Here is a 27,904-nt window from a genome sequence, read left to right as displayed (position 1 = left end):
CTTAAAATAGACAGGTGTCGCGACAAACGAATATAGGAGGATGCGTATGTTCCAGTTTAAGCATCCTACCTCGTGCGATTTTAAAAATATCCGAATCGCTTCCTTTCGACAAACTGACAAAATTTCAAAAGATACACTGAGAAAAAAATCTGGTTGCATTAATTAGAATTCTAATAGATTAATTCAACCAGTATGTCTGTTGGAAAATGGACGAACCAGAATTCTTGTAGGAATTATCAGATGAATATAATTAATTTCTTTCTGTGAAATTTACCAAATTTTCTGGTTATATAAACTCAATAATACTAAACTCACTAGCACCAAGTCGTCTAAAATTTTTTCCATCTAATTTCAAAAGTCTGTCTAATATGGTGAACACGATTATTGCATAAATTCAATCCAGATTATTGAATAAATTATTTTAAATTCAGTTTGTTAGAAATTAAACTGATGCAAGAAGAGGATTCAGCTCAAACACACACAATCAAAGGAGCTAGCGTCCTCTTTCTGGCACTACTGCTCGTAAAAAAAAAAATATACTTTGGATTTAATGTTAATACGTTGCCTAGCGACAAGCAAAGAAATTAAAGTAACAAGAAATTTTATAGATCCAACCAGAAAATACTATCCAAATCCTTATAGTAAAATCTATTAAACGTTCTAGTTATAAAAAATCAAGTCTTATCATAATAACTAGAAATTCTTGTTTAATTTAACCAAAAAATACCTTCAATCATACACATCTTGTTGACACAATCAAACGATTTTTCTCAGTGTATAAATTACGGTCGGTTATAAATAAAAAGAGAGATATATAAAAGTGAACTGTTTGGAGACAAAGAAGCGACTCGTCCTCGCGTATTTTTCTATTCGATGAAGTAGCTCTCTTCTTTTCCGAGTACTTGTACTCATCCGAATCGTTAAAATGCCATCTACGATGTATGAATACATTTTTCGTTGCCTCCTCTTCCATGTTCTCCAGGAGAAGTTTCGTGCCGATCGCGATAGAAAGATCCGTGCGACGAGCGGGCAGGCCGTTATCGTAAAAGGATTCGCGGGGGGAGAGAGAGAGAGACGTCGCCGAGATGCAGATGGACATTTAACGATCCGCGGTCCTTAGACACGTCAAGTCCATACAGACCTCGTAAAGCACGCGCTCGAAATGCTGCCGGCGCGCTTTATGATCCCGCAGGCGATCAAAGACACCTTCCCTCGCATTCCAGACTGAACTTTACAACTCGCTAACGTCTAACGAGCGGCATGTCCAATTTCTCGTCGAGATGACGGAATTATGCGCGAGGTTGCAAAGTACTTGGTCGCCTTCGGGGGAAAGCTTGTCTTTAATCGATAATTCACGAGTAATTATCGCGAAATACCGTGCAATTAGCATATGTAAATATCACGTAACACTATTCAAGGTATACATTAACGCTGCTAAATATAAGAATTCCAGACGTCGCGACAAACGAATGTAACACGTGTCTATTTTTTTCTCCTGCTCGTCGCAGCCTCGGTAAACATGGATGCATGTTTATTTATAACACGCGCGGTATTTTTCCCGCCGTCTTCCTGTCGCATATATACCCGCGGTTAGCAGGATGCTAATTAATGGCGGAATTGTGATATTAAGCGCTCGCCGCTCGGCGGAGGCAGAGCGGGAACTCGGGGGATTGTCGGGATGCGGCGAACCGTTATTATGGGATACGGCTTGTGCAAGATGAAGACTGTAGCGGCGAGAGAGGTGTTGCTTAACCATTTCCATGCTTACCGCATACTCGTGCTAATGCATAATTATATGTCAACGATTTTTTCGAGAGATTATCATAGGCTTTCGGAAGCAGCCATAACAACCTGTTACTCAAAATATACCGGTGCTATTGTTGTTACGCAATGGAGCACAAGGGGGACGCACAATAAATATAATCAAATAAATATAATGAAAAAATAGGTAAATAATAAGATATATAATAAGATAAATAATAGAATAAATGTAATAAAAAAATAGATAATTAAATAGATAATTAATACACTGAGAAAAATCGTTTGATTGTACCAACAAGAGGTGTATGATTGAAGGCATTTTGGTTCCATCAAAGAATTTCTAGTTATCATGATGACTCGATTTTTTATTAATTTATTTTAACTAGAACGTTTAATAGATTTTACTATAAGGATTTGATTAGTACAATCTCTTGTTGGTACAATCTCTTGTTGGTACAATCAAACGATTTTTCTCAGTGTATTAATTATCTATTTTTTTATTATATTTATTCTATTATTTATCTTATTATATATCTTATTATTTACCTATTTTTTCATTATATTTATTTTCTGGTTGAATCTATAAAATTTCTTGTTACATTAACTTCTTTGCTCGCCGTTAGGCGACTCTTAACTTAACTCGTATTCAATATTTGCCATGAAATGTATATAAAGAACTAGTATTAATATTAAATCCAAAATATATTTTTTTTCTCTTACGAACAGTAATGCCAGAAAGAGGACGGTAGCTCTCTGATTGTGTGTGTTTGAGCTGCGTCCTCTTCTTGCATCAGTTTAATTTCTAACAAACTGAATTTAAAATAATTTATTCAATACTCTAGTTTGAATTTATTCAATAATCTTGTTGAAATTTATAATATTAAACAGACTTTTGAGATTAGATGGACAAAATTTTAGACGACTTGGTGCTGGAGAGTTTAGTATTATTACCGGAAAATTTGGTAAACTTAACAGGAAGAAATTAATCAGATTCATCTGGTAATTCCTATAAGAATTCTAGTTTGTCCATTTTCTAACAGACATACTGGTTGAATCTACCGGAATTCTAATTAATGCAACCAGATTTTTTTCTCAGTGTAGATATTATAAAGAAAAATAGATAATTTATAGAAAATAAATGTGAAACTCTTAGGAGTAGAATAAATTTGACGCGTGAAATATATTGACATGTGGACAACTGATGAATTTTTCAAGCCCCTAGCGATGTATGCAAACGTGTTATCGTACACGTTTGTTATCGCTCGTGATACGCCGTTATTTTCCACGTGATTATATGCACTATTCCAGCGTGAGCGAGCAAAACCGGCGAGAGAATTGCCGGTGTGTTCAACGCGTTAAATATAACTTCCGCACCAAGTGACGCGCCGCTGCGTTCGCGATTCATTAGAGGCCCGACGACGTCGACCTCTGGCACATACGCGAAATGAATGAAAATTTGATTCGTCCAATTATAATACTGTCCGGCACAATAATGTCCCCTGTAAATAAATGGCGGCGACCTCGCCAACCTTGCAGTTGGATTACACGGGCGCGATTACGTAATCGAGTTATAAGTACCCGGTTTTCCGAATTGATTGCCAAGGACACCCGATAAAATTATCTCGAAGCGCGCGTTGGACCCGGCCCGAATGATAAATTTCTATCGGCTCTCCCTTCAAGATCCGCGTCTGTTCAAATTTCTAAAGAATCGCGCCCTTGAAGCCTCGTTTGGAAAAATGGTAAAACGATAAACAAAATTTTATTTAAGGAAAAAAGAAGAAGAAGAGCAAGAGAGAAAAATACTCGCTTGTAAGCTTAAAATAGATAAGTGCGCATTGTATGCAAATATCCAGTGCGAAATAGTTTGCAACAACTCCTCGAGAAAGCATTATTGCTACACCAGCATCGAAAGCGTAACAACAATATATATAATCCAACTATGCAGCTGAGATTTAATAACAAACTGCAGTTTATCGATACACTTATCAATACATTGCAGCAATATTTGTCGACGTATCTATTTTTTTCTTCTGCGTGCAATTTTATATCGTTAACGCGAATAATATGATGGCATTTTTTTTGTTCTCACTATGACTCATAGTCGATGGAAAATTTAAATAAATATATTCGTCTGTATTTTTATATAACAAAGTTATGGGGAAAAAGACTCGTCGGAGGAAAATGTGGCGTGCTTTAATTTGCAGAAATTGAATCTCTCACGGAAGATCGCTTATCATGTTGCTATAGCGTGTTTCGACATATAATATTAAATAACCTTCACATGATTAGATTACGATCGCTTTCCGCGGCGCGACGTCCACTCTCCCTCTTCCCCATGTTTAAAAAAAAACACGCAAGCAAAATGTCACAATAAAATTATTACACGCGAGCGATGCGTGAAAGTCAAACTATAAATACAAAGGCTTTCTCGACGATTACTGTAATGAAAAGATTAATAAATAAATCAGCATATATTTGAAACGACAATGATTCTGCACAGTTGTGGGTGAATATATTTTATTTACGATTTTAAGCAAAGTACTCATTTATCATGTACGTAAAAATATAATATTTGTAATATTTAATTTTTTTCAAGAGTTGAAAATACCAAGATCTATCAAAATTAATCCAATTAAATAAACTGCATCAAATGCTAAATTTCATTTCATAAAAATTTCATTGTAATGTAATACTAGCTTTGCTCCCTCAACTTACCCGCAAATATGTGCTTTTTTAATTAAACCGATTTATTGTAGCAACTGTTATTTTGTCATTGAAGTAAAATTAGATCGAATCAGCATGCCAACGTTAATATATCGCTTCAAAACACGACGAGAAAATCCGACTAGACATTATCGATTTGAATGTCCGTAATACATTGGAATGGATCAAATCATTCTACAATGTATTCCACGATCATATAATTTAATAGCTTATTGCGGTGATATTTAATATTTGCCCTTTTGATGTGCCAACTTGAGCTAATCTGTATTTTATAGTATTTTTTTATCTCTCGTCTCGCCGATTGTCATTGTGATAATCTCGACAAAAAAAAATCGGGTCATGATAAAAGAATTCACAGCCTATGAGGCTATAAATTACAATGACCCTAGACATCGCAAACATATCAGATGTCGGATGTAGATATAACCCGTCTACCGCTTTCAATGATCGCTCAAATTTTTCATCACGAAATTACTTAATATCCCAAACAACTTTCGTTTATGAAAAATTGTCGCATTTGATTAAAATTAAGACGATTAAAGTGACAAGAATGAAAATGATTAATATATTAAAATTAATACGATTAAAGTGACAACACAATGATTAATGTATTAAAATTGGCTGCTTTAAAGTTCAATGAATGATAATGTTAGCTTAATCCGATAACTAGAACCACCTGTTCAATTGTGTATCAAACACTACAACACCGTTGGAATGGCAATATGTATACCTATATTGTAATGAAGAGACTAATGATTTATTCATAGCGACAACTCAACTTCGCGCAAGAACGTGACGCATCATCCATTCGTGTCTTCGGTCTATCGTCTCGAGAACAAAGCGCCATTCGTAAAGTTGCGCGACATTTCATCTCGATCTGCGTCGCAAATTGACGATGAAGTCTAAAAAAAAAAAAAATTCAGAGCAGTCTAAAAAAAAATTCAGAGCAGCAATTCCGATAACTCGCGCACGCGGTAGTATCGTTTTTTCGCGATAAATGCTATTTGAAAGAGTATACATGTCGTATATTTTCCCGCTACATTTTTTTCTCTTGTCGGCCAATCAACGTTTTTCTACCAGGAAATTTGAATCGCGTCGCCGTAAGCTATCCAAAATATTGATTCAAAACATATGAGCGCGCGTGCGGAGCACGTCTCTCCAATTCGCCGCGAATTTTCATCGCGAAAGAAAAGCAACGATTCGTTTAAACCAAGAGACGGGATAACGAGCTACGAGAGATTAGAGATATCGCTTTCGGGATGCCTAACCGCAGTAGATTCCCCTCACGTGGGACAGACCGTCCAACGATATTTCAAAGTCGTTTCGGTTGATGAATGATGTTAGCCTGTCGCTGTAGTGAATTAAAGATACTACGGGCTACCTTAGGAGCTAAGCTAAATCTAAAAGAGCAGAAAATGAAGATTGCACAAGTGGAAAATGTGAATCCCGTCAAGACAGCCCGACCCTTTGTCGTGTTACGTTCACGAGAATATTCAAACAAGGTGAAAGAATATACCCTGTAACAACGAAACATCCTACAAATCACAGATTACAAATAAAATCAGGCGTCTTTCGTTTTTCCGAGCTCGTCGTTTCGATCCTCCACCTCTCGATTGCTTCGCATCTTGCTGCGTTTACGAGCGAGACGAGGCGATCCGAGCGATTGAATATTAAGCAGGTGCAGTCCCTAGGCTACTTCTCGGCGAAGTTAGCCCAGGGGATTTCCTCCGAACTAGAAAACGAGGCTGAGGAGAGAGCGCGAGGACCGAGATGTCGGTCGCGGGGGAGGGAAAGCAGCTTGGGGAAGGAGATGGAACGCTCGAGAGAAGTTCGAGATCGCGACCGAGAAGAGTGCAGTGACGAGAAACGGTGGGAAACAGGACAGGGAGGAATCCGGGGGGGAGGAAAGGACGAAGACAGAGAGAGAGAGAGAGAGAGACTGAGACAGAGAGGGAGAGGAAGGGAGAGAGATATGGTTGGATGGGACGCCAACGGCGATTTCAATAATTAATGTCACGGGAATTGCACCGCGGTGGTGGTGACGATGGCGGCGGAGTTACTGCCGCAAGCCTGAAATTCTCCACGTCGTGGTGGTCGTCGCGACGCGTCTCTCTCTCTCTCTCTCCCCCCCTCCCTCTTTCTAGTTCTCTCTCTTTCTATCTATCTATCTCGTTCATCAAGATAATTATTACCGATTATCCGATGGATGAGTCTATAAAGAGCCAGAGATCGGCTTTCTTCTAAACACGAGCTCGACATTGTTATTAGCACAAATAAATCAGCATTAATTTTTTCGCACTTTGTTATTGGCACAAATAAATCAATATTAATTTTTTCGCCCTCCTTTTAGCATCGCTAGACTGGAACAAAGGTTAATATATATTTGATTTATTACTAGACTTATATGCACTGCTAGATTACTGCGAGTGTGAAAAATTGTCGCAAAACGCTACGTCAAGTTTATACGATTTACAAGAGTGAAAAAGATTAACGAGATGATAATTTTATTGAATATGAAGCAGCGATTAAACTACGAATGTCGAAATCGTATTTGTCATTCTATTTGGCTAGCATCTATCAGTTAAATAATACCTTTATTATATCTTTACTATCTACGACTCTCTCTCAGAAGAAATAATCATTGAATAAAAATCCTCGTAATCATTCATTCTAGCGAGAACCAGCGAAATAAATTCGAAACACATCTCAAAGAAAATGGAAATAGCACAAATTTTATGCACCCACGTTTCTCTATATTACACATTCTCCATCGGAAACATTTTCACTCTTCGTTAACCGATTCCTGGCCACCGACGAAGGCGCTCTTCCCACCTTTGGGAGTGAAATAACTGCCGCAAAACGTTCGAAAATAGACGCCGTTCTCCCTCCGGGGCACGTTCGTGAAATTCAGAAGAGCCGCTTCGGTTTCTCATCGATGTTACCGGCGTATCGCATCGGTTGGCGAAACGAGCGACGTGCAGCGCGGCGCGATAGACGACGACGGCGGCGGTTCAACCGAGAGATGCCAGTGCAAAGCTGGTTGGTTTCCATGGAAACCAATCAACCTCCTCATCTCGTCACCCTCACTCATTCTACTCGGCGTATCGCGGACGGCGGAAGCGGCAGGATGAGGAAGCACAGAGAGAAAGAGAGAGAGAGAAAGAGAGAGCGAATGGAGAATAATGGCGAGGAAGCGAGGAGGAAGACGGACAAACGCGAAGGGCGAGAATTTTGCGACGAGAGCGAAGAGGGAAGATGAAGGAGCGAAGGAGGGAAAGATGACGCAGGATGATGCTGGATGAAAATGAGCAACAGAGAAAAAAAAAAGTATTAAGAAGATAAAAAGGAGATTGCAAGATACAAGGCAAGATCCTTGAAGGAATTAAGAGAGCGAATCGAGAACATGAGGGTTTATCTGATACATCATTCATTGCAAGATCATCTTCAATACCTGCACGCATCTGAGAGTCGGGAAACTAAACTCTTCACTGGGTCAATTACGAGCATCGAACTAACGACATTGATTGATATCTATTCCTGAATTTCGAGATAACTTTGCGAGGTTCGTAATCCATTGTAATCCATTTGCCGAGGAAATGGTCATCATTCTCAAATGTATGTTTTATCGTATATTATTTTCAGAATTTGCGCGGCTTCGCCGATAGATTGCTTTCGCTAAGTTTTTTGGGATGATCGTTTAACTTCATTAATATTGAAGGTTTCATACAAAATTTCTTATATTATACACATATCATGATTTCTAAAACATAAACCTAATAGTTTATATAATGCAGAATGGATGTAATGGATGTAAATTGTGCTAACAAATTCGAGATTATAAATTTAACTACTATATTTTTTTTATTTTGCGTTCTTAATTTTTATGATGTAACTTACAATAAACGGCATTCCTCTCAAGATAAATAAAATATCCTCCCTCGTAATATTTTTCTCATAATTTAGATAAGAAATTTATTTTATTTCTTTCTTTTGAACTCAGCATATGATACAAAATTCAGATTCTTAAATATTTCAGGAATGCTCGATACTGGTGACTTTATTAAATCCTTAAAAACCTACTTAAAAAAAAAAAAAGAAAAAAAGGGCGCCAAGTTCAGTAAGTGTAATTGTCTATAAAAATAGTGATATAAAAAAAATTGCGCCAACTAAGAATAAAAATTTGTACAAGATAAATAAAAGTATACAGAAGAAAACTTGTACAAGTTAAATAAAAATATTTTAATTAAAAACACAAAACAGTTGCTTTAATTTTCAAAAATAATGATATTAAAAAATTGAAAATTAATACAAAACAAAAAATTTTAATTAAAAAAACTTGGCGTTGCCAATTTTATTAGTATATTGTTCAGCTTAAAAGTGTAAATTTCCACGTATAAATCGATATAAATTAATTAAAGAAACTAAGCAATTAAATTTAAATGTTAGATTAATAATTAGAATATGTTCCAATTTTTTTTTCCAATATATATTTAACTGGAATATATGCCAATTTTATTGGCAGCGCCAAGTTTTTCTAATTAAAATTTCATTGTTCAAAGTATAGAACATTGCGAGGACTCCCTATAGAAAGGATAATCCACGCGTGACGACTGCCGAGTTGTTTGATCGTTAGGGTGAATAAGGGATGAACGATTCGACATGGTCGTTTATCGCTCATTCACCCCGGGTGGTGTCATATGTGGCCCGGAGTTCGTCAAAGGTCGTGTCAGTCACGCGATCGCGCCTTCGCTCATTAACACCGATGTTCTCGTAGGAAGCGGCGTAGCTACGAGTTTAACCCGCGTGGGCAACACGTGCGCAGACAGGTAGGCGAGATCAGGACGTGGGCGTGGGCGGTATCACACGCATGTCGGGATCCCAGCGTTTAACGCGCTTCCCTCCTCTCTTAATCAGCTCGACGCGACCTCGACTCCATCGCCTCCTTCGCGCGTTAATCAAGGCGCTTCGCGAAATTAACTCCGTTTCGCTACTGGCTCCTTATTTATTAAGGGACACGTCGGAATTTTTAACAAGACCCTCGAATATGACTACAGGAAATTGTCCTTCGGGAATCTTCCTTTGAGAGTCTCCATGCGAACTAGTTTCAAGATACAAATTGTGTCTGATAATAATGCTAAGAGAATTCTACCCACATCTAAAGCCTAATCTTTAAATAAATAACTAGATTTAAATGATTCCTGATGATAAGTGAAAGAAATCTTGCTGAAGGAAAATTAAATTAATTTAAGAACCTGTGAAAATTAATTATGTTTGTATCTAATTCTGCATATGATAAAATTGTGAGCGTTTTCTCTGATCATCGAGATACTTGGATATAATATTGCGCAATCTGTATTGTATTGCGTAATGTTAATATTGTTCATCGAGCAAGCTCACAGATCACGATATTACAACGGGTATTGTGCCGACGATGTTACACGTGTGCGCCTGCGTGGCTCAATAATGTCGCGCGGTCCTCATTAATTTGCTCAATGAAGCATCAAGGTACAGACTGGGTCAAAACTTACCGCGCCTACAACAAGCCGAAATGCGAAAGTTCAAACGCGAGGTAGATTTATCACCGAAATAAGATCGACAATTTTTTCTTTAGAATCTCTTCTCATACGTTTTCGGAAAATTTATATAAAATTTCTTTTCAAATCAAAATCGAAATCCGTTTTTTATGTAATTTATCAAACATTTGATAACAAAGAATCGAAAAAATCACGAATCGACATTATTATTTCCGATCATTCTTCAAGTGTACTTTGCATCGAATCGATTCCGGAAAACGTGATATTATTCGAACGTAAACCGTGTCCTCTCTGATCCAGAAGAAATTCGCGGGAATGGATTCTTCGGCGAATCCTGTTGCAGTTCGCGGATCTTGCATTAAATTTCGTTAACGGGAAACTGTCGACCTTCGTGATTCCAGAGAGAAATAAACTGATACGCCGTAATTGCACTACGATATATAGAATGCCATTCCACGAAATTCTGATAAAGAAGAAACGTGAATGTTTATCATCATCCATTTCAGCCGCTTGTATCTATTTCAGTAATTTCTATCTTTTTCCAACTAAATCACAGTTATGAGAAATATCATTTAATTCAATCGCGAATTATTGTTGCATCATAAAGCAATTTGCATAATCGCAATAGTGTATGCATAATTACCGAGTTAATTATAATATCGTTATCTATGTAAAAAAATTTCATCTATTTCCCCACTTGCTTACAGAGATTTATTTAAACTTAAAATAATAATTATAATTTTTATTAATCGACTTTTTAATTTGACACTATCAATTTCTCTATTAATTGTTATTGCATCACTAGTATATCTGTTATCGATATTTTCATTTAAGAATTTCCATTATTATTACTATGATTTCTACTACATCTTACTTTACATTATTCATACATAGCCTACTTTAATTTATTGTTTTTTAATTTAGAGAAGAAAAGAGAGCAAAAAAATTTTAGGAGAGAAAATGTCTATCCATTATCTTCACGCATGTTGTACATGCGTCGTATTTTCGTTTGTATTAACTCGCGGTTTCTTTGACAAGCTTAAACGAATTAGGTGATTTTCGCAGAATGCAACTGTGTAAAGGGTGCGAAATAGGCTTATCGCGGGGACTAGTTCAAATTTACTCAACGAGAACCAAATTCGTCCCGCCCAACTCCCGATTGTTGGCGAGGAATGGTTGTAACCTCGATAATAGCCGTTGTAAAGTGGTCACTATTCGAGCATCGGGTAGAAAACGGCGGGGGAAAAGAGAGAGCGGGAGGGAAGTAATTAATTCATGAAAAATCGTTCTAGCATTCGTTTAAAACATTGATAAATCTACAGATTTTTCAGATCGGATATGTAACCGTTAAGTGAAATAGAATTATAAAACTTTGCAAAGAGCAATTTTGTGAAATTACTTGCGCGAACATCGATTCCGCTAATCAATTTGATCAAACATATTTATTATTCATTGTAATGAATGGAGCTCTCTTGATGAAATTTATAATTAATTCGTGCATAAACAGGTTGCTCATTTAACAGAAGATCATTGAAGATATATCGTAAACGGTATTAATAAATACAAAACTCGTTAATCAATTTTTAATAATATATGTCTCTTGGGTTTCAATATGTTGAAAAAAACGTTAAATTTAACGAACACAATAGTATTGTTGAAAAGCTTCCTGGTCGTCAATTTTCGCAAAAAGATGTCAAATATTTAAACGCTCGCTACACGAATATTACGCTTTCGAGTTTTCGCGGTTGCATTTTTATCGCGAAATAATCGTTAATGCCTTTTTTTCCGAGGAAAAATTCAACGTCAATGCAACGATAGTCTATGCAAATCGTTTCTTACAAGCCACGAAATTGTTTATGTTTATATTAAGATGTGTCGATATTTTACTTGCGAAAAATATGGATGTTACAAAAAACCGATAACGAGATTAAGCCACGGATTGAGAATTGCTTCGTGCAAATAATCTGTGTATTCGCGATAAATGAGTCGCGGTAGGATCGCGCACGAGCGAATAAATAACATGTATTTCGAGCGCTTAAACGGCTGAATGAACGAATGGCAGAGGTCACGGATGGTTGATTCATGAAATCGCACCCGCAAAATCGACGATCGAGATTTTGCATGGAATCCACAGGTTTTATGTTCGACAACGCGTTGGTCGCTTTTCGCCGCGAATGTTTCTCTCGCTTCGTTTTTTTTTTTTACATGTTAACGAATATATATGTATAACTATCGATCCGTGAACTTTATATCGATACCGCACGCGCGAGTTACAGATGCGCTGATTAATATTCCTTCGACCATACGTATGATTCTGAAATATCGTTTCCAGCAATATTCGTGACCATTTAAATCGCCGAATATGGCGGACGGTCTCGAAAAATTATATCCCCCGGTGATGGTTAATCCCTATATTGTGCATTCTGACACAATGTGTTTTATCGCGAAATATTTACGGTAAATATCGAAATATAATTCGACTTGAAAGTTAGGAGCGACATTAATAAACCAGCTTGTAAAAATGTACAACAAATCTGACAAGGACTTTATATTCTACCTACTTTTATAAAACACGTATGTATATGTGTATAATCGTTAAATAATTCTTTAATAAGAGAGCTTAATTTAAGACTTAATTGCAAAGATATATGATGACAAAAATCGGGAACATGCAAAAAATGATGGCCTTTATTGACATTTTCGCTGAGGAAAAATCGCCTTCAAATGATCCCAGGAATCTGTCTTTGAAAGATGACGGAAGATAACTGGGACACACTCTGTATATATGCAAATATCTTATTGCATCATATGCATTTGTACTGTATAAAAACTATAAATTGTTTGCCACAATTATTTTGCGAAAAATAAGTTTCTTACGCAATGTCGCAATTAAATACCCATATTAAGCTGCCCCCCCCCCCCCACCAACGACAAATAATCAATTAAATCACGATCGCACTCTCAAACATGCATATTTCATCTGAAGACACAACATAGAAAGAAATAATGAAAATTTCTAGGTTCTACTCACGAGGCTTTGCAGGTTCTGGTGGAGTCACTTCTGTCAACTGCAAAAGATAAAAATATGTTGAAAATTAAACAACGGTTACGAATCAAATCTTAAAAATAATTTTAATTGTAGAAATTAATATCTGCAATTGCATAATATACTGCCATTAGGAAAAACTGAATCAAAAATAATTCGAATCGTTTTCCTTTCTTCAAAATCCAACAACATTCCTAGAAAGTAACATGTCAATGCGGGACATCTTATGTATGTATTTGAATAATAATTATATTGGCTTTTGAAAAATGGCATAAGGCAAACGATTCGCGCATGGATTGTTTATATAAAAAGGTTTCCAAACAATGCAGATAAGTATTTAACGCCGGTCAAACTGCAAAATGGCGAAAAGAGAAAGTTCGCGAAAGCAGCGGGAAATTAAACGGATCTAGGAAAATTTGTAAAGGAAACCGCGAAAGTGTACTTTGTCTCTCCCAGCTTCCGCATCGAGTAATTTACAGCGCGTCGCTGCGTCTCCCTTGATACCGCGGACCCTTCTCCCAGCATAATAGAAATTTATCGCGCGGTTTGGCGGCCCTTTACGTACATTCTTGTAATCGCGAATGAAATAATATATCAGTCTCGGCGGCATTCCCGTGAAACTTCACGCGAAATAATCAACTTGCATCATATAATTAAATGCTTTCCGAGTACCGAGGAAATAAATACCGTAATAAACTCAGATTAACAAATAACGTTAAGCAAATTATTAAATTCTTAAATTTTACAAACATACATACATATACATTTGTCAATTTAAATAATAATAATAATAATAATTATTATTATTATTATTTAAATTGACAAATGTATGTTTGTGAAATTTAAGAATTTAATAATATGCTTAACATTATTTGATAATCTGAGTTTATTACGGTATTTATTTATTCGGTACTCGGAAAGGAATAGTATAATAATAGTATAATAATAATTATTATTATTATATTACTATCAATTGTAATAAAAGAAATGGAAGAAGAAATAACAGAACTAAAAGAATTTCATTTCATGACGTGAACACTAGGATTATAACACGCATATAGCTGTTAAAACGGTGATTATGTCGTCTACAAAATGCGGGTATTATATCGCGTAACGATTCCTTTCATCTGCGAAAGAGCGAAATCGACCGCGGACAGATTCCACGTGCTGCACAATTTGGCGAATGGTGGTTCGCGCTATATTTCTCATTCCGGTAAGTCCGCGAGTAATTCTCGCGACGTTTGAGCGGAGAAAATGCCGGCAGCGATTTTGCATTCGCCCGTTATTACAATTTATTCGCGCGTGCGCGCGCGCGCGCAAAAGGGATCTCGGCCGGAAAGATATGTATATATACGACGGTCCGAATTAATCCACTTTTACGAGGCCGATTTTGCCTCGTCTCTCTCTCTCTCTCTCTCTCTCTCTCTCTCTCTCTCTCTCTCTCTCTCTCCTTCTTTCTCTTTTCCCCTTCTTTTCTTTCTTTTTTACCGCGCGCACTTTTTTCCCAGCTCTTTGCCGCCGATTCTCTCCGCAGTTTCGTCGACGGGACGGTAAAAACAGGAAACGAATTTATAATACGCAATGCAGTCTCTCCTGCAGCGGTATCAGGTTGCAAATATTACGCAAAGTCCTCCCAGACGTTGTAAATCAGTTTGCGACGTTGTAAAACGGCGATAAAGTTAAAGTTTTACGAGATCAAAGTTTCATAAAAATTGTCAGAAATCAATATTAATAAGTAATGCGCATAAATTAGTTAACTTGCTTGCAAACCGGCAAATTTTTATCCGATTAGTTACTCGATTACTTTCCGATAAATCGTGAAATATTTCTCTCCCTTCTTGTTTCTTTAATTTTGTTTCCCTTTCGAATCACGTTATTTAATATTTAATTACTGTTCTTTGTAAATTTATATTTGATTATCCGTTATATATATAAGCTTCCTTTATCGCGTGATTTTAAATGTTATTGCAAGTGCAAAAGCTATAATAAAAGCTTGAATCAAATCTACATAAAATCCAATAAATCTAATTATTATATAATGCTGGGCATTTAATATAATGTGTAATCTTGTGTTCAAACTAAACTAAAAAAAATTGTCGACAGAAAAAGAGAGAGAGAGAATTCCGCCTCTTCATTTTCTGTTAAAAATAGATCGCATTATTTATTTTATAAAGACATTTGCTTCATTATACTATAAAATACGTAGATACATTTTCATATCAGAGAAAGTAAGGCTACTGTCACGACTTGTCAGAGAGCGATAGGGAACAAGTTTGAAAAGGAAAACGTGCGTGGCCAGACGGATTAGTTTCGTCCGCAGTTTTATTTACATAGTGTAACACTGTGTTTCGGTCAAGCGCGGAGTTTTTACGTTGGATGAACATTACCGCAAAACGACATCGTTGTAAAGAAGAACGTACCCCGAATTAAACCGACGTTCTTACGAGGCTCACCGCATTCTCTTTCCTTCTCTTTTCTCCTTCCTCTCTCTCTCTCTCTTTCTCTCTCTCTTTCGCAACGTCAACCCTGCTCCAACCTCGTCCCACCCTAATGTCGGCGCGTTATGGCCGCTGCAGCTTTTGAGAGCAGCAAACGTTTGATACCTTGCCAAGTAGCACGGGACCTAGCTCGAATTAATGCGATCCGAGACATTTCCCATCCGGCCGACATTATTGCTCCAGAATTATTCCGCCCGTAGGTATCAATGTTCCGCTTGTCGAAACCATGTTTCAATAACAGTAACCCGGGTGTTTATTCCGATTAATTAAACGCTCAATTAGACGATTAGTTAAGCATGCCATAAATATCGGAACCGTCAATTTCAATTGGCATAAGATAGCGATCGCGTATTATGTACACATTTGTCATTAAATATCAATTACAAGTAAGATAAATGTATCGACAAGTCGTAAAATGTAACGCACTTGTTTTTGTTTTTTTTTTAGACAATTACTAATTAATATATTTGTTAAATTGCTCGTATTTATGTTATCGCAGATCTTTGTGTTATCGTTGCGATTTAGTTCAGAGATTAGCATTCACGGCGACTAAAATGCTAATTCCTGCAAATAAGATATTACGCGAAACTTGCCTCGCTTCGTATCACCTACGACACAACCGGCGGTCCTTATATATACACATGTGCACACACGCCAACAACCGCGGTGCTTGACATCGTGCCAAGTGGCACGAACGACCGAAATGTTGCCGCGATCGATATCACGCTTTTGAATTATCACGTTCGCGAGAGACACGCACCAACTTAATCTCATATGTTTCTAATTCGTTCGCCACGAAAATATGCGTGCTTTCGATAACGGAATTAATCTATGCCATTCTGATTCAAATATCTCTCATTTTCAATTATCAGCACACTTACCGACTATATAATTATCAATTATTGTTATCGTCGAGAATCTACAGTCGAGAAACTACAATATTTAATGAGTCTTAATTATGAATTTTTCTTGCTATACAAAAAATTTGTTTCGCTTATTTTCGATTTAAAATTTATTTATATTCTAAAAATTTATTTAGATTCTATAATTATTGTGCTCTTTTAAATTCTTGTGTTTGTTCTTGTTTTTCATTATAATTTTCAAATAAAAAATTATAAGAAATGTAGCCGGCATTGGGAATAAAGATTTCCTTCAGATCAAGTTGTGAAGGTATCCTCTTTCACAAAATAACTCGTAATTGGCAACGGAAGGATTAAGGGCATCCTCTTAGCAACCGTAAACATCAAAGCGCTTTAACCGGAGTAATGATTACTCTCGATTCCCGTTTGCCATTTTGATCGGCGAGTGGGTGGATCAATCGATTCTTACCTTTGCTAGATGGGGGTTGAAGGTGAACTTGGATTCGAGCTCCTTTCGCGGTGTCTGGGCGATCGCCGTCAATGGTGTGAGCGGCACAGTCATTTCCTGAAATGGCAAAATAAAATATGAGTCATATGAAAATTCCTGAGATAATACTAATTTTCTCGTTTATGCATATTAATGAATTAATCCGTTGGGACGAGAATTTTAGAGATCTCGCAAGATTAATTTTTTTGCGATAGCTTATATTTCCAGAGAAATATATTCTCTGGATAATTTTTAAAGAAATTATAGCCTTTCTTATTTTCTAGCAATACACGATATTTAAATTTATCAAAATAATATGAAAATTTTTATTTAAAAGTCTTTATTAGCACCTTTAAAAACATCCTAAAATTAAGCGACTAAATAAAGAGCGACAATATGTTGGTTACATGGTTACATGGTGGCAATTAACGTGCAAATATTGAGAGAAGATTTCGACGTAAGACCCACGAGGTCGAATGACGAATCAATCCCTTTGCTCATCGCTCGAGTGACGACAAGAGAAAGAAGCGATCGCGATTCTCGACACAACAACACGTTTGCGTAATAGCCAGCGCGCAACTGGGGCACGATTACGTCAATGTCCACGAAGTTACGTCGGACGGATTTCACACGACTGTTAAGTGTTCTACACGCGCAACCGCTCTCCTATTAACGTACGCACACACGCGCACTGAAGCAGACGACTTTTGCAGACGACTTTTCTAAAATTAAATTCCGTAAACGCGAGCTCCTATTTCCCGTTTAATTTCAATTAAATTTTACTGAAATACAATTTACTGAATTCCGATCAAAATACTTAATGGGAAAGATAAATAGACAAATCCAATATCATTTTTTTTTTAAAAAATGAACATAAAGAATTCATAGATGTAACAGTAATATTTCTCGATATTTTCATATTTCAATTAATAAATAAAATCAACATATATTTCCGAACAAAATTGTTTATCTTTTTAAAAATAAAACCCGATAGAAAATTGAATATTTTGAAAGACAACTTGGTATGCCTGACATATAAACACGTGTCTCCCACACATGACGCACACATGCGTGCAGGTGCGTGACAGTGCAAATGCCATCGGCGCAAAGTCGCAAACTGTCACACAATGCGTCGCCTCTCCCGACGCATCGAACGAGACGCATTTTCCACGGACGAGCGTCGTCGCGGCGCATAGGCCGATTCATTGACCCACCGAGAAGACACCCGTCGACGGGAAACAAAGAGCCGACGAGACAAAAGCGCGGCTCGCGAAGTGCTTACGTTCTTGCGTGCGATCGGTGCGTACTCGACATTCGCGGGAAATAAAATTCTAAAAGTCGGAAAGAGAAAATCTGAAGAGAGTTAAACGAAACTAAAAATCATTTTATTTCAAAAAAAAAAAAAAGAAAACGCAATATAAATTAAATCAAACACGCGTTAAGGATGTTTTGTATGTACAATCCCAGCAAAAAGTAGCTGAAAATCAATATTGAATATATCCACTTTGGTGTATTTTGAGTAAGAAATTGTGTGGAATATTACAATTTGATCTATAGTGCAGAAATGTATTTTTTAATATTTATTACGCTTTTACTGAAATATTCCAAATTTTGTTAATCGAAATGATGAACTTTTGGCAGAGAATTTCGCCTTGTGACAGATAGATACATGGCTAACTTCGTTGAATCATATTTAATATCTTTTTAACCAGTTAGTATTTGTATAATATTATTTGACCAAATATTTCCTCTTTATCTAAACTTTTGCAAATTTTAAACAAATTCTGAATATTATTTCTGAATATTATTTTATTATGTGTTTTTGTCATTTGAATCGACGTAGTTATAAGTTTCCCATAAGAACACATGTTTCGGTGCAAATTAAAATCCTTAGAACTTGTGAACGCTTTAGTGAATCGATTTAAAAATTGTACCGAAGATTCTAAACATATGTAAGGACATTCTGTACAATTTTCATTAAATTCTTAATATTTTGAAAACAGATGCAAAACATCCTTAATAAACGTGAAATTGAATTTTCCTTAGTAAAATATCGAGGAGAGTTATTCGTCGCTATTAAAATATTATAAAATTTTCGTGACAATAAACGTTAAATACTAAACAATAAGATTCAAGATACAATCTATTTACGTTTTGAAAGTTTAATTCGTGGAAAACGAATATAACTGGGAAATTTAATGCTTCAATTTCTATGCAGCCGTACACTCGTTTTTATCTCCTTTCTTCCTCATATAATACACGGAGGAGTGAGTTTGTGGCGCTTTAAACTTGATCGTGCTATTACAGATAAAAACATATATTCCTTCAACTTTGTTTTTTAGTTTGACGCTCAAACGCTCGGATTTCTTGCAACTATTTACCTGTAATTTAATGCCGCGGTCAATTTAATGCTCGGCTGCTTGCGGCGTAAAGATCCGGTCGCATCATAAATATTTTGTTTCGGATTGTAGGAAAACGTGGCACGCATAATATCAATAATGTCGCATTCAAGAGAACGTATTGTTCTAGAAGGAAATTGCACTGTAATTTCGTCAAATGCGCGGTATCATATTAGTGCGACAGCCTGTACGGAATACTAACGACGACATCTGCGACATCCGCGAGACGGAAACAAACGTTTCATGCTCTGGATACGTATCCTCCTGTCAGTCCCGGGTATAAAATGTCAAATTACTCGATAAAACTATGGACGCGAGCAACAAGTATCATCGACAATGGTAAAATTAACGCGCGCATTCAATAAGAGCCCGGTCGTAATTAAAAACAGAGAATATCTGCCTCGGAAATCTTTCCGTTTGCAATTTTCTTTCTCAAAGAAAGAATTTAACAGAACGCGTTTTATTACGAAGCTGATGAATAATAAAATTTAAATAATCGCGATCAAGAATGTATCGTACATTTTCCGTGTGTTATTTTGCAAAAAATTCTCCTTCCTCCGCGAAAAAGAAATGCCAAACTACAGGTATTGTGCGCATAATTATTCGACGTTTGCCATGCACCTCCTGTATATTATTCTCTCTCTACGTAAACTTTATCTCTCTTTCGCTTTCGCTATTATTACATACAAAACCGATACTCAATTATCGACAGGCGATGGTCGCGCGCGTAGAGTATCGCCCAGAAAGTGAGTAATCGCCAACTCCCCGGAGTGCAATTTAATTTCGACTGCAGATCCATTGGTCCGTGAAACTTGTTACTGCGATGGAAACGCGACGCCGACGTGCCGATAAAAGTCGACGGCTCGCAGGAAACGGACGAAGGAAGGGAAACCCGAGCGAATATTGGCGTGGCGAATGTTCTGCGAGAACTATACCCGGAGATCTCGGAAAGATGATTTTGTGCGAGAGAAAAAAAATTCTTTTCTTTCTCCTACTTTTTTTAAAACTCCCGTTCAGATATTAAGAAGCGTAGAAACGCTAAAAATATTTTAAAACACGCTTTTTTATATTTTAATATACATACGACTTCTATCAAAATTATTAATAATCATGTTTTCCTATCAGCTACTTTTCCAACAAGCTCATCAAATATCAGACTCCTTTTTCCTTCATTTCATATTTAATGTTTTTTTTTTATTTTCAATAATAATTAAGATATGTATTCTATTCTCTTAAAAATACTCTTTTACGTATTTATTATATTATTACTGTTTTTATACTCGAATCTAAAAATAATGCGCACGGATATGAGGATACAATTACACACAAATCAGAAAATTTAATTAACGTTTAAGTTTGAGAGAACCGCCAGTCTTCGTTACGCTTTTTTTTAGGGCGAAATCCCACTTGTTATTCCCGCCGGAGTGCGTGCAGTTGCAGTTGCACCGCCACACGTGATGCGCGTGCGACGCGTACCTAAGGACGAGCCAACGAAAAAGGTCTCGCATGCCAACCAAGAAAGAGAGAAAGAAATTCTTAATGGTTGAGTCACCCCGCTCACTCGTATCTCTCTCTCTCTCTCTCTCTCTTTTGCGTGCGCGCGCGGATCATCGCAAGGGCGTGTTTCGTGCGGGATGATTTACGCGGACCGATAATTTATTTCCACGCCGCACGAAGGACGACATCGAGTTATGCAAATTGCACGCGCTACGAATGAGGAATTTATAGCGGTGCGATATCGGGCGAATAAACGTCGAATTCGCGATGAATAATGGACGCGACGCGTCGCACTAAGATTCGCACGCAAAAATAAAAAAATTAAAGTGAGGAGAAAAACTTCCGGATTATAACGGGAATGTAAACGGAACTGTGCGAGCGTAGAGCTAATAATTTACCTTGACATATATAATTCCCATGTCTACATGTGTATGTGTTATAATCAGAAATAATATAATAAAAATACTTTTACAAATATTTTCATTATCATGTGTTGTCTGTCATTTTTTTCGAACATTAAACATCGGATTTTGTAATCTAATGTGAACGAAAAATCTTCCAAACTTTGCGAACCTTGTTTTAAAGTTAGCCATACGATAATCGTGACAGATATATGAGAGCAAGCGGACGAAGAGTCCGTGAGAAAAATGAGATAGAAACTCGACCGCGACGAAAAATTTGCAAGTACCACCTGCTCGTTATGTTAAAGCCCAACTTTACTGCGCTTCCTACCGCTTCGATAAGTTGCGTCAATCTCTCTGGTATTAACGGATCGTATAACTCACATACCCTGGCTTTTACATCGCAATTTTTATACTCGCGATACAATAACAGCTCCTTATCATAGATATAAAAAATTGTATTAAATGCTATATCGCATTGCGCAATATTTAAAAGTTTAATATTAAAAAATCTTTACAAATCTCAAATTTTGTAAAATTTTTTTTTTCAAATTGATTAAACTATAAGATAAATAAAGTAACATTTTCTCTCTCTCTTCTGTTTTTCTTTGTAAAGGGAATTCTCCACATGCTCTTTTCAAGATTAAATAATTACATTAACAACTTCTAGCTATACAAGACATGCCAAGTTAATTTCGCACTCGGCATTACTACCAACTTAAACTTTCTGATGCAATTACGTTTAGAATGTCTTTCAAAAATTGAGCTATTTAGAAAGATCCTCTATATCAATGTTAATGTAATTATTAATTGATTACGACGTTAGAGACATTTTCTTCTTTATCTTATTATGAGAATGGAATTTAAATATTATACATTATCTTGTACATTATATACATAACTAAATTAATATCTAAAAAAATTAAATATAGCAAAATCAATGTTTGAAGGAAATTTTTTTATGGAATCTATAGTATAATATAATATAATCATACGCACATAATGAATAGATTTTCATTCTAAAAATAAAACCAACAATTATAATTCAATAAAAAAATTTTCATCGAAGAATATGTTAATGCTAATTAAAGGCATAATAAAATCAAACTCATATAAATTTTATAAGAGTTTGATTTGACAAATTCAAATAACAGAACAAATCATTCTAAACATGAATATACACCAAGGAAATTATCACAAATTTAAATGAAAAATATTGAAAAAGTACATCCACCGATGTATCATAACACCGAGTTAAATATATTAATCGTTTTAAAGAATCTTATTTGTTCTTGATAATATTTTATAAACATATTTAAAAAAAAATTAAAATTGTATCTACAAAATATGCCTATTTAAAGCTTGGAAAGGCTTTCCAAAAAAGAATTCCAACTCTTTCCGGATAGTAGACACTCTGGTAGAGTACATATGTTGTATGTAATACCGGTAATTACGTTAGACACGCGAGAAGGAGCGAAAACCCGTTACAGATGCGACCAGCCGGTGGCACTGCACTCGCAAAATTACACTTGCCATCTCTCAGTCTTCCCTCTTTCTCGAGGAATCCTCAGGATGAGATGGCTCGCTTAAACGCTATAACGATCTGTATATTTCTATCAGACATAAATATCAACACATAACTGAAACTCATATTTCGCAATTTTAAGTTAATTCTATATAAGCGTGTAAACAAACTTACATTATAATTAGAAACTACTAATATTAAAATAAAAAAAAATCTCTGTCAATTTAATAAAATTTTATACATATTAAAAATTTATTAAGATTATTGTAAATCTAAAAAGTGAAAAAAATACGCGCAAATTTTGCCTCTATTCTTAACTGTCTTTATATTAACAAAAATAAAAAAAAATGATATATCTAGAAAACAAAAGTAAAACAATCTTCCTATTTCATATATCTTATATTTACAATAGTAGATAGAAAATTAAGTACTTTGTAATTAAATCGAATTCAATTCCCGCTTTGAAGATAGCTTTGATAAGTCTTAAATTAACAGAATCGACAATGAATTGACCTCGTTAACACTCGACCTAAATCCTCGGCGTGCGTGTTTAACGAATCCGATTAAAGATACAGCACGTCATTGTTTCTCGTGCTGTTTCATTCCCGCCGAGTCTCTCCGTGAATGTAATTTATTGCACGAGTATCACTAATCAATGTGTAATCAATGCGTAATGTACGCATGTTCCGCGATTGACATTTTCATGTTCTCAATAACCGACTCGCTGCAAACTCCGACATTATGGCTAAACCACGATCGATCCGACGCCCAGGTCACGTAGCGATGACAGTTGAGGGAAACATTCAGACGTATATTGCACGACAAAGTGTTGCAAAGTCCCTTCAAAAATGCATTCGATCACCGTTCCGTACGAACAACTCGATCACGCGCGAAAGTACGCGATTATTAATTCAATGTCACTCGATATATAACCGTCACATCCATCTAGGTCACGGTTTTTCGCCGCATCGTTCGGTGCGATAAATCGTTGCATTAGGGTCCACCAAAAGATTTCGTTATTGCGCCGCAGTCCGGCGAAAAATAAACTACATAACGAGAGCAATTGACACCTAATAATTTTAAGAGCCTTGGAGATTGGCGTTGGACCAAACGCGGGAATTCGCTTCCGTGGACGATATAAAATTGAATGTCAAATCCGGAGCGATCTAATAGACACCGTAATGGAGGCATTTTGACTTCATCCTAATTAAACTAATTTCGCCTTCGATAACAATCGAGGATATTTCATGGAAATATAATTCGATAAAAATGTCTCGAGTCACAGATTTAGAATCTTCGGTCAAGAATTGCGACTCTTTCGCGTATGAAACGTTAACAATCGAGACAAAGGCGCTCGCGACGGATGAAGGATGTCCCGAATCCAAGACAAAAACATCGAAAATAAAACGGGGAGAGGTGGTCATGAAAGAATGCGATATTCAGCGAAGCTAGTTGGCCGGAGAGCGGTCGTCGCCGTCGTCGACGAGCGCAATTAGCAGTCGCATTTACGATGCCTACTGGCGCAACTCTCGTATTTTCCCACGGGCAGAGCCGTGAGAATAATTCATGGGCTTCTGACGGTGCTCCTGCACCAAACGCCGGAGCGACGAGAGGAACGAGGGAACGAGGAGAGGCAGACAAGGAGGGAGGGATTTCAGAGGCAAAACTGTACCGGCCGCTATATGGGCTGCATCGTCATAAATTTGTGCTGAAAGTGGAAAAACCCCGAGGGCGAGGCGCCTCGCTGTATACGAGCCTGCCTCGTTAAACAAATGAGACGAGAAGGGAAAGGATTCGCAGTGGCAACTTCTTTTTAATAGTACGGTCACTCTTTCTTTAAAAGAATTAATATTGCGTTTTCTCTCTCCTTCCTTTGTTTGCTCCTCTGCGTTGTACTTGGAAATTGGAACATTCTTTCGTGAATTTTTAACGCGAAATATCTTGACAATTGTTGTAGGATTTAAGGAAAATTTTCGTTCAGTAAAATTATCATAAAGACTTAAGCTTCGAATTATTTTGGCCAAATCATCGAACAACTTTCCTCTCTTTCTTCGGAGATTTTAACTCGAATTGAAATTTCTTTCGCGAAGGAAAATTCGATCCCCGTGCTTTCACGCGAGTCGCGTGAAACGAAAGTATCAATCACCTCGCGAGCAAGGTGTCGGAACGATGTCAATCTGGCGACGCGGCGGTGGAATTGATACTGTCACAACGTTACGACTGCTGCTGGGGTTCGGTGGTGTTATCGGAGCCCGTAATCGCCATTAAACCATATCCATAAATTAGCATACGATCCCATCGACCCCTAACTCGTTTTGCTGATCCTCCAGCAACCCCAGTGGTAGCGCAGTAGACTGCTAAAATCCCGTTATATACTCGGATGTCGAATCCAGAGAACGGCACAGAGGGGCAAAAAGAAGGAAGGAGAAACAGAGAGAGAGAGAGAAATGTCGAGAATTACCCCTAGGATTCGTCGGTAATCAAAGGATTAGAATCCGCGCGAGCTGACTATTTTCGGCTCGATGTCGCGGGGACAATGTCATGTGTCGTTGGAAAAACGACATGACAATCGGCCGGCAACGATGGCGTAAATCATTGCGGCGTCGGACACGCCGAGAGAACGTCGGAGAGGACCCGTCGCTCCTCCCGTCCGTTTACCGTTTCCACACTCGTGGAAATTTCACGTAAAACGTGGGTGTCCCTCGTCGCGCGCACGTGCGCCGCGCGCGCGAATAGCGTCATAAATTTACGTGTCGTTCTGAAACGTTTACCCTTCCGCCACTGAATTGCATTTACGACCGTAATTACTTATCCCGGATAATCTAGTCGGTCGACTGTATTCGTTGATCTAAAGTATACGTATCGCCTATCATTTTATATAATCCTATAATTTTATATAATCCTATAATTTTATATAATTTTATATAATTATATAATTTATATAATTAATATCATAAAAACGTGCACTTTTATAATATAATTATTATTCGCACATTTTAAGGATGTTTTGTACCTATTTTCAAAATATTGAGAATTTAAGGAAAATTGTACAGAATGTCCTTACATATGTTTAGAATCTTCGGTACAATTTTGAAATCGATTCACTAAAGCGTTCACAAGTTATAAGGATTTTAATTTGCACCGAAACATGTGTTCTTATGGGAAACTTATAACCATGTCGATTCAAATGACAAAAACACATGGAAATAATATCAATAAGATCAAATTGTAATATTCCATACAATTTCTTACTCAAAATACACCAAAGTGGATATATTCGTCAATATTGATTTTCGGCTACTTTTTGCTGGGATTGTACATACAAAACATCCTTAAAAAGAATAATGTGACTGCCGATTTAAATGTTTTTTTAAATTAAACACTGCATAATTAAATGCCAAGAAATAATTCGAATAATAAAAATCACAAAGAAAAAATTAATATAATTTAGAAAAAATATAAAATAATTATAAAATAAATATAAAATATAAATATAAAATAAATATGAAATAATTTGATATTGAAAATGACAATTAATTTTATCCAAAATTATAGCTCGGTATTAAATTCGGATTTTTTTCTGAACAATTCGCGCGGCCCAAAGAGTCCGCTTGTTCTCTTATCGTCTCCTTCCTACTTCGAGGAAGTAATCCAAGTTCGCGTGTCTTGCCCCGCCGATAGTATCGCGAATGAATACGTACAAGAGGCTTTCCACGATGCGGCAACAAGCGAGGAAGATGCGCATTCCTATTGTCAGAGCGCAGTCCGGAGCTCTCTCGGCGAGAAGACGCGTTCTTTACCACCGTAATTCCGTTTCTCACAGCGCGTAAACAGCCATGCTGCTTTCCGCGCGACTGCCGTTTTTGCCGCTGGGCGTTTAGGAAAGTATTTACGATCTCGCGTGAGGCGATTGTCATAATCGTATCATTTGAGCGTGAATAACAGTAGTTATTTACTTGTGTTTTACGGTAAAAAATAAGGAACTGTTTAGAAAAGTACGAAACATTTTATTTTCTTTACTAATTAAAATGTTATATCACCTGTTATATTCCTTCTCGTATATTTTATAAAAACAGGAATTAATAAAGAAAAATAAATGTACGTAAAATGTATATAAATATTTTGTGCATTTTAGAAAATAAGACGGCAATTATAATAATATTAACACTTGTATTTAAAAAATGTTTATGTAGAATATTTTGAGATTAATATTCAAAGCATTTGGATGGCTAACATGCGTGCTAGTACATCTTATGCATGAAAATAATGCAATAAATAATTATAACTATAGATCATATATCTCTACTGCCAAGTAACTTTTCACGGATGTGACAAGGCTGCCTGGGAAAGTCCCACGTGGAGATGCTTTAATGAATTTTCTATTAACAAGCCATTGAAGCGCATAAGAGACAGTAAAGCAGCTTCCATCGAACATAAAGGTTTCATTCAAGCATTGAAATTTTCATGACATTTTTTTAATAATTTGAAATTTTCCACGAGTTTCTCGACTAATAATTAAAATATTAAAAAGTCACATAAATGAAAACATGAGAAAAATCGATTAAAAATTCTATAAAATAACGAAACAACAGACAGTACGTTTAACCGTATCAACATTAATTAATAAGAAACTTAAAGAAATTCAAGAGTGATCTCTCGGTAAACCACGAACGATGATAACGGTGCTTTCATCGCACTTTTCGCTCAGAAGAACTTTTGCAGGAAACGCGGAGAAAAACTTGGCGAGTAAGAGCGGAAAAATCACTGGCAAGTAAGATAAATGCAATCTCCTTTCTTAATTTCTAGATTAACGGAGAGTACCAAGAGAGACTGCTGGTGCTTTTAGTTGGAAATCGACAGAAGTCGAACGTAGATTCTACCGACAAAAAAAAGGCAAACACAATCTTTCCGCACGGGAGATACCCTCATCGAGAAATCTCGTCGCGTCTTTCTCCGCTTAATCCCCCCCGTAAAAAGAGGATATAAACTCTCCTTATTCCGAGAGTGAGAGATAAATTTGTTCGCGTATAAATACAAAATCTATATTTTCGTCTTCGAAAATCGCGACAACTGCTGCCCGGGAGAAAGTTGTACATCACTTCTCGTGGAGTTTCGATTAACGGGAAATCGAGAACGTTTATCTCACGAAGGCGTGACATAATATCGCCGTCG

The 27,904-nt window shown here is 36.7% G+C and overlaps 1 protein-coding gene across 6 annotated transcripts in view; it reads right to left on the bottom strand.

The window, feature by feature from the left end:
- Nucleotides 1–27,904, bottom strand: part of LOC105257711 (AF4/FMR2 family member 4) — a 201,692-nt gene that overhangs the window by 46,192 nt on the left and 127,596 nt on the right. For all 6 annotated transcript variants that reach the window (XM_025409695.1, XM_025409697.1, XM_025409696.1 and 3 more), the window contains 2 exons: nt 16,893–16,988; nt 13,051–13,087 (listed from right to left, as the gene is read on the bottom strand). In XM_025409695.1, coding sequence (XP_025265480.1) covers nt 13,051–13,087; nt 16,893–16,988 — 133 coding nt within the window. The remainder of the gene's footprint in view (nt 1–13,050; nt 13,088–16,892; nt 16,989–27,904) is intronic.

The sequence above is a fragment of the Camponotus floridanus genome, unplaced genomic scaffold, assembly GCF_003227725.1.
Source record: "Camponotus floridanus strain SB8 unplaced genomic scaffold, Cflo_v7.5 scaffold28, whole genome shotgun sequence".
Lineage (NCBI taxonomy): Eukaryota > Metazoa > Arthropoda > Insecta > Hymenoptera > Formicidae > Camponotus > Camponotus floridanus.
Note: the sequence above shows the minus strand (reverse complement) of the source record. Positions and strands in the feature narration are given on the sequence as shown.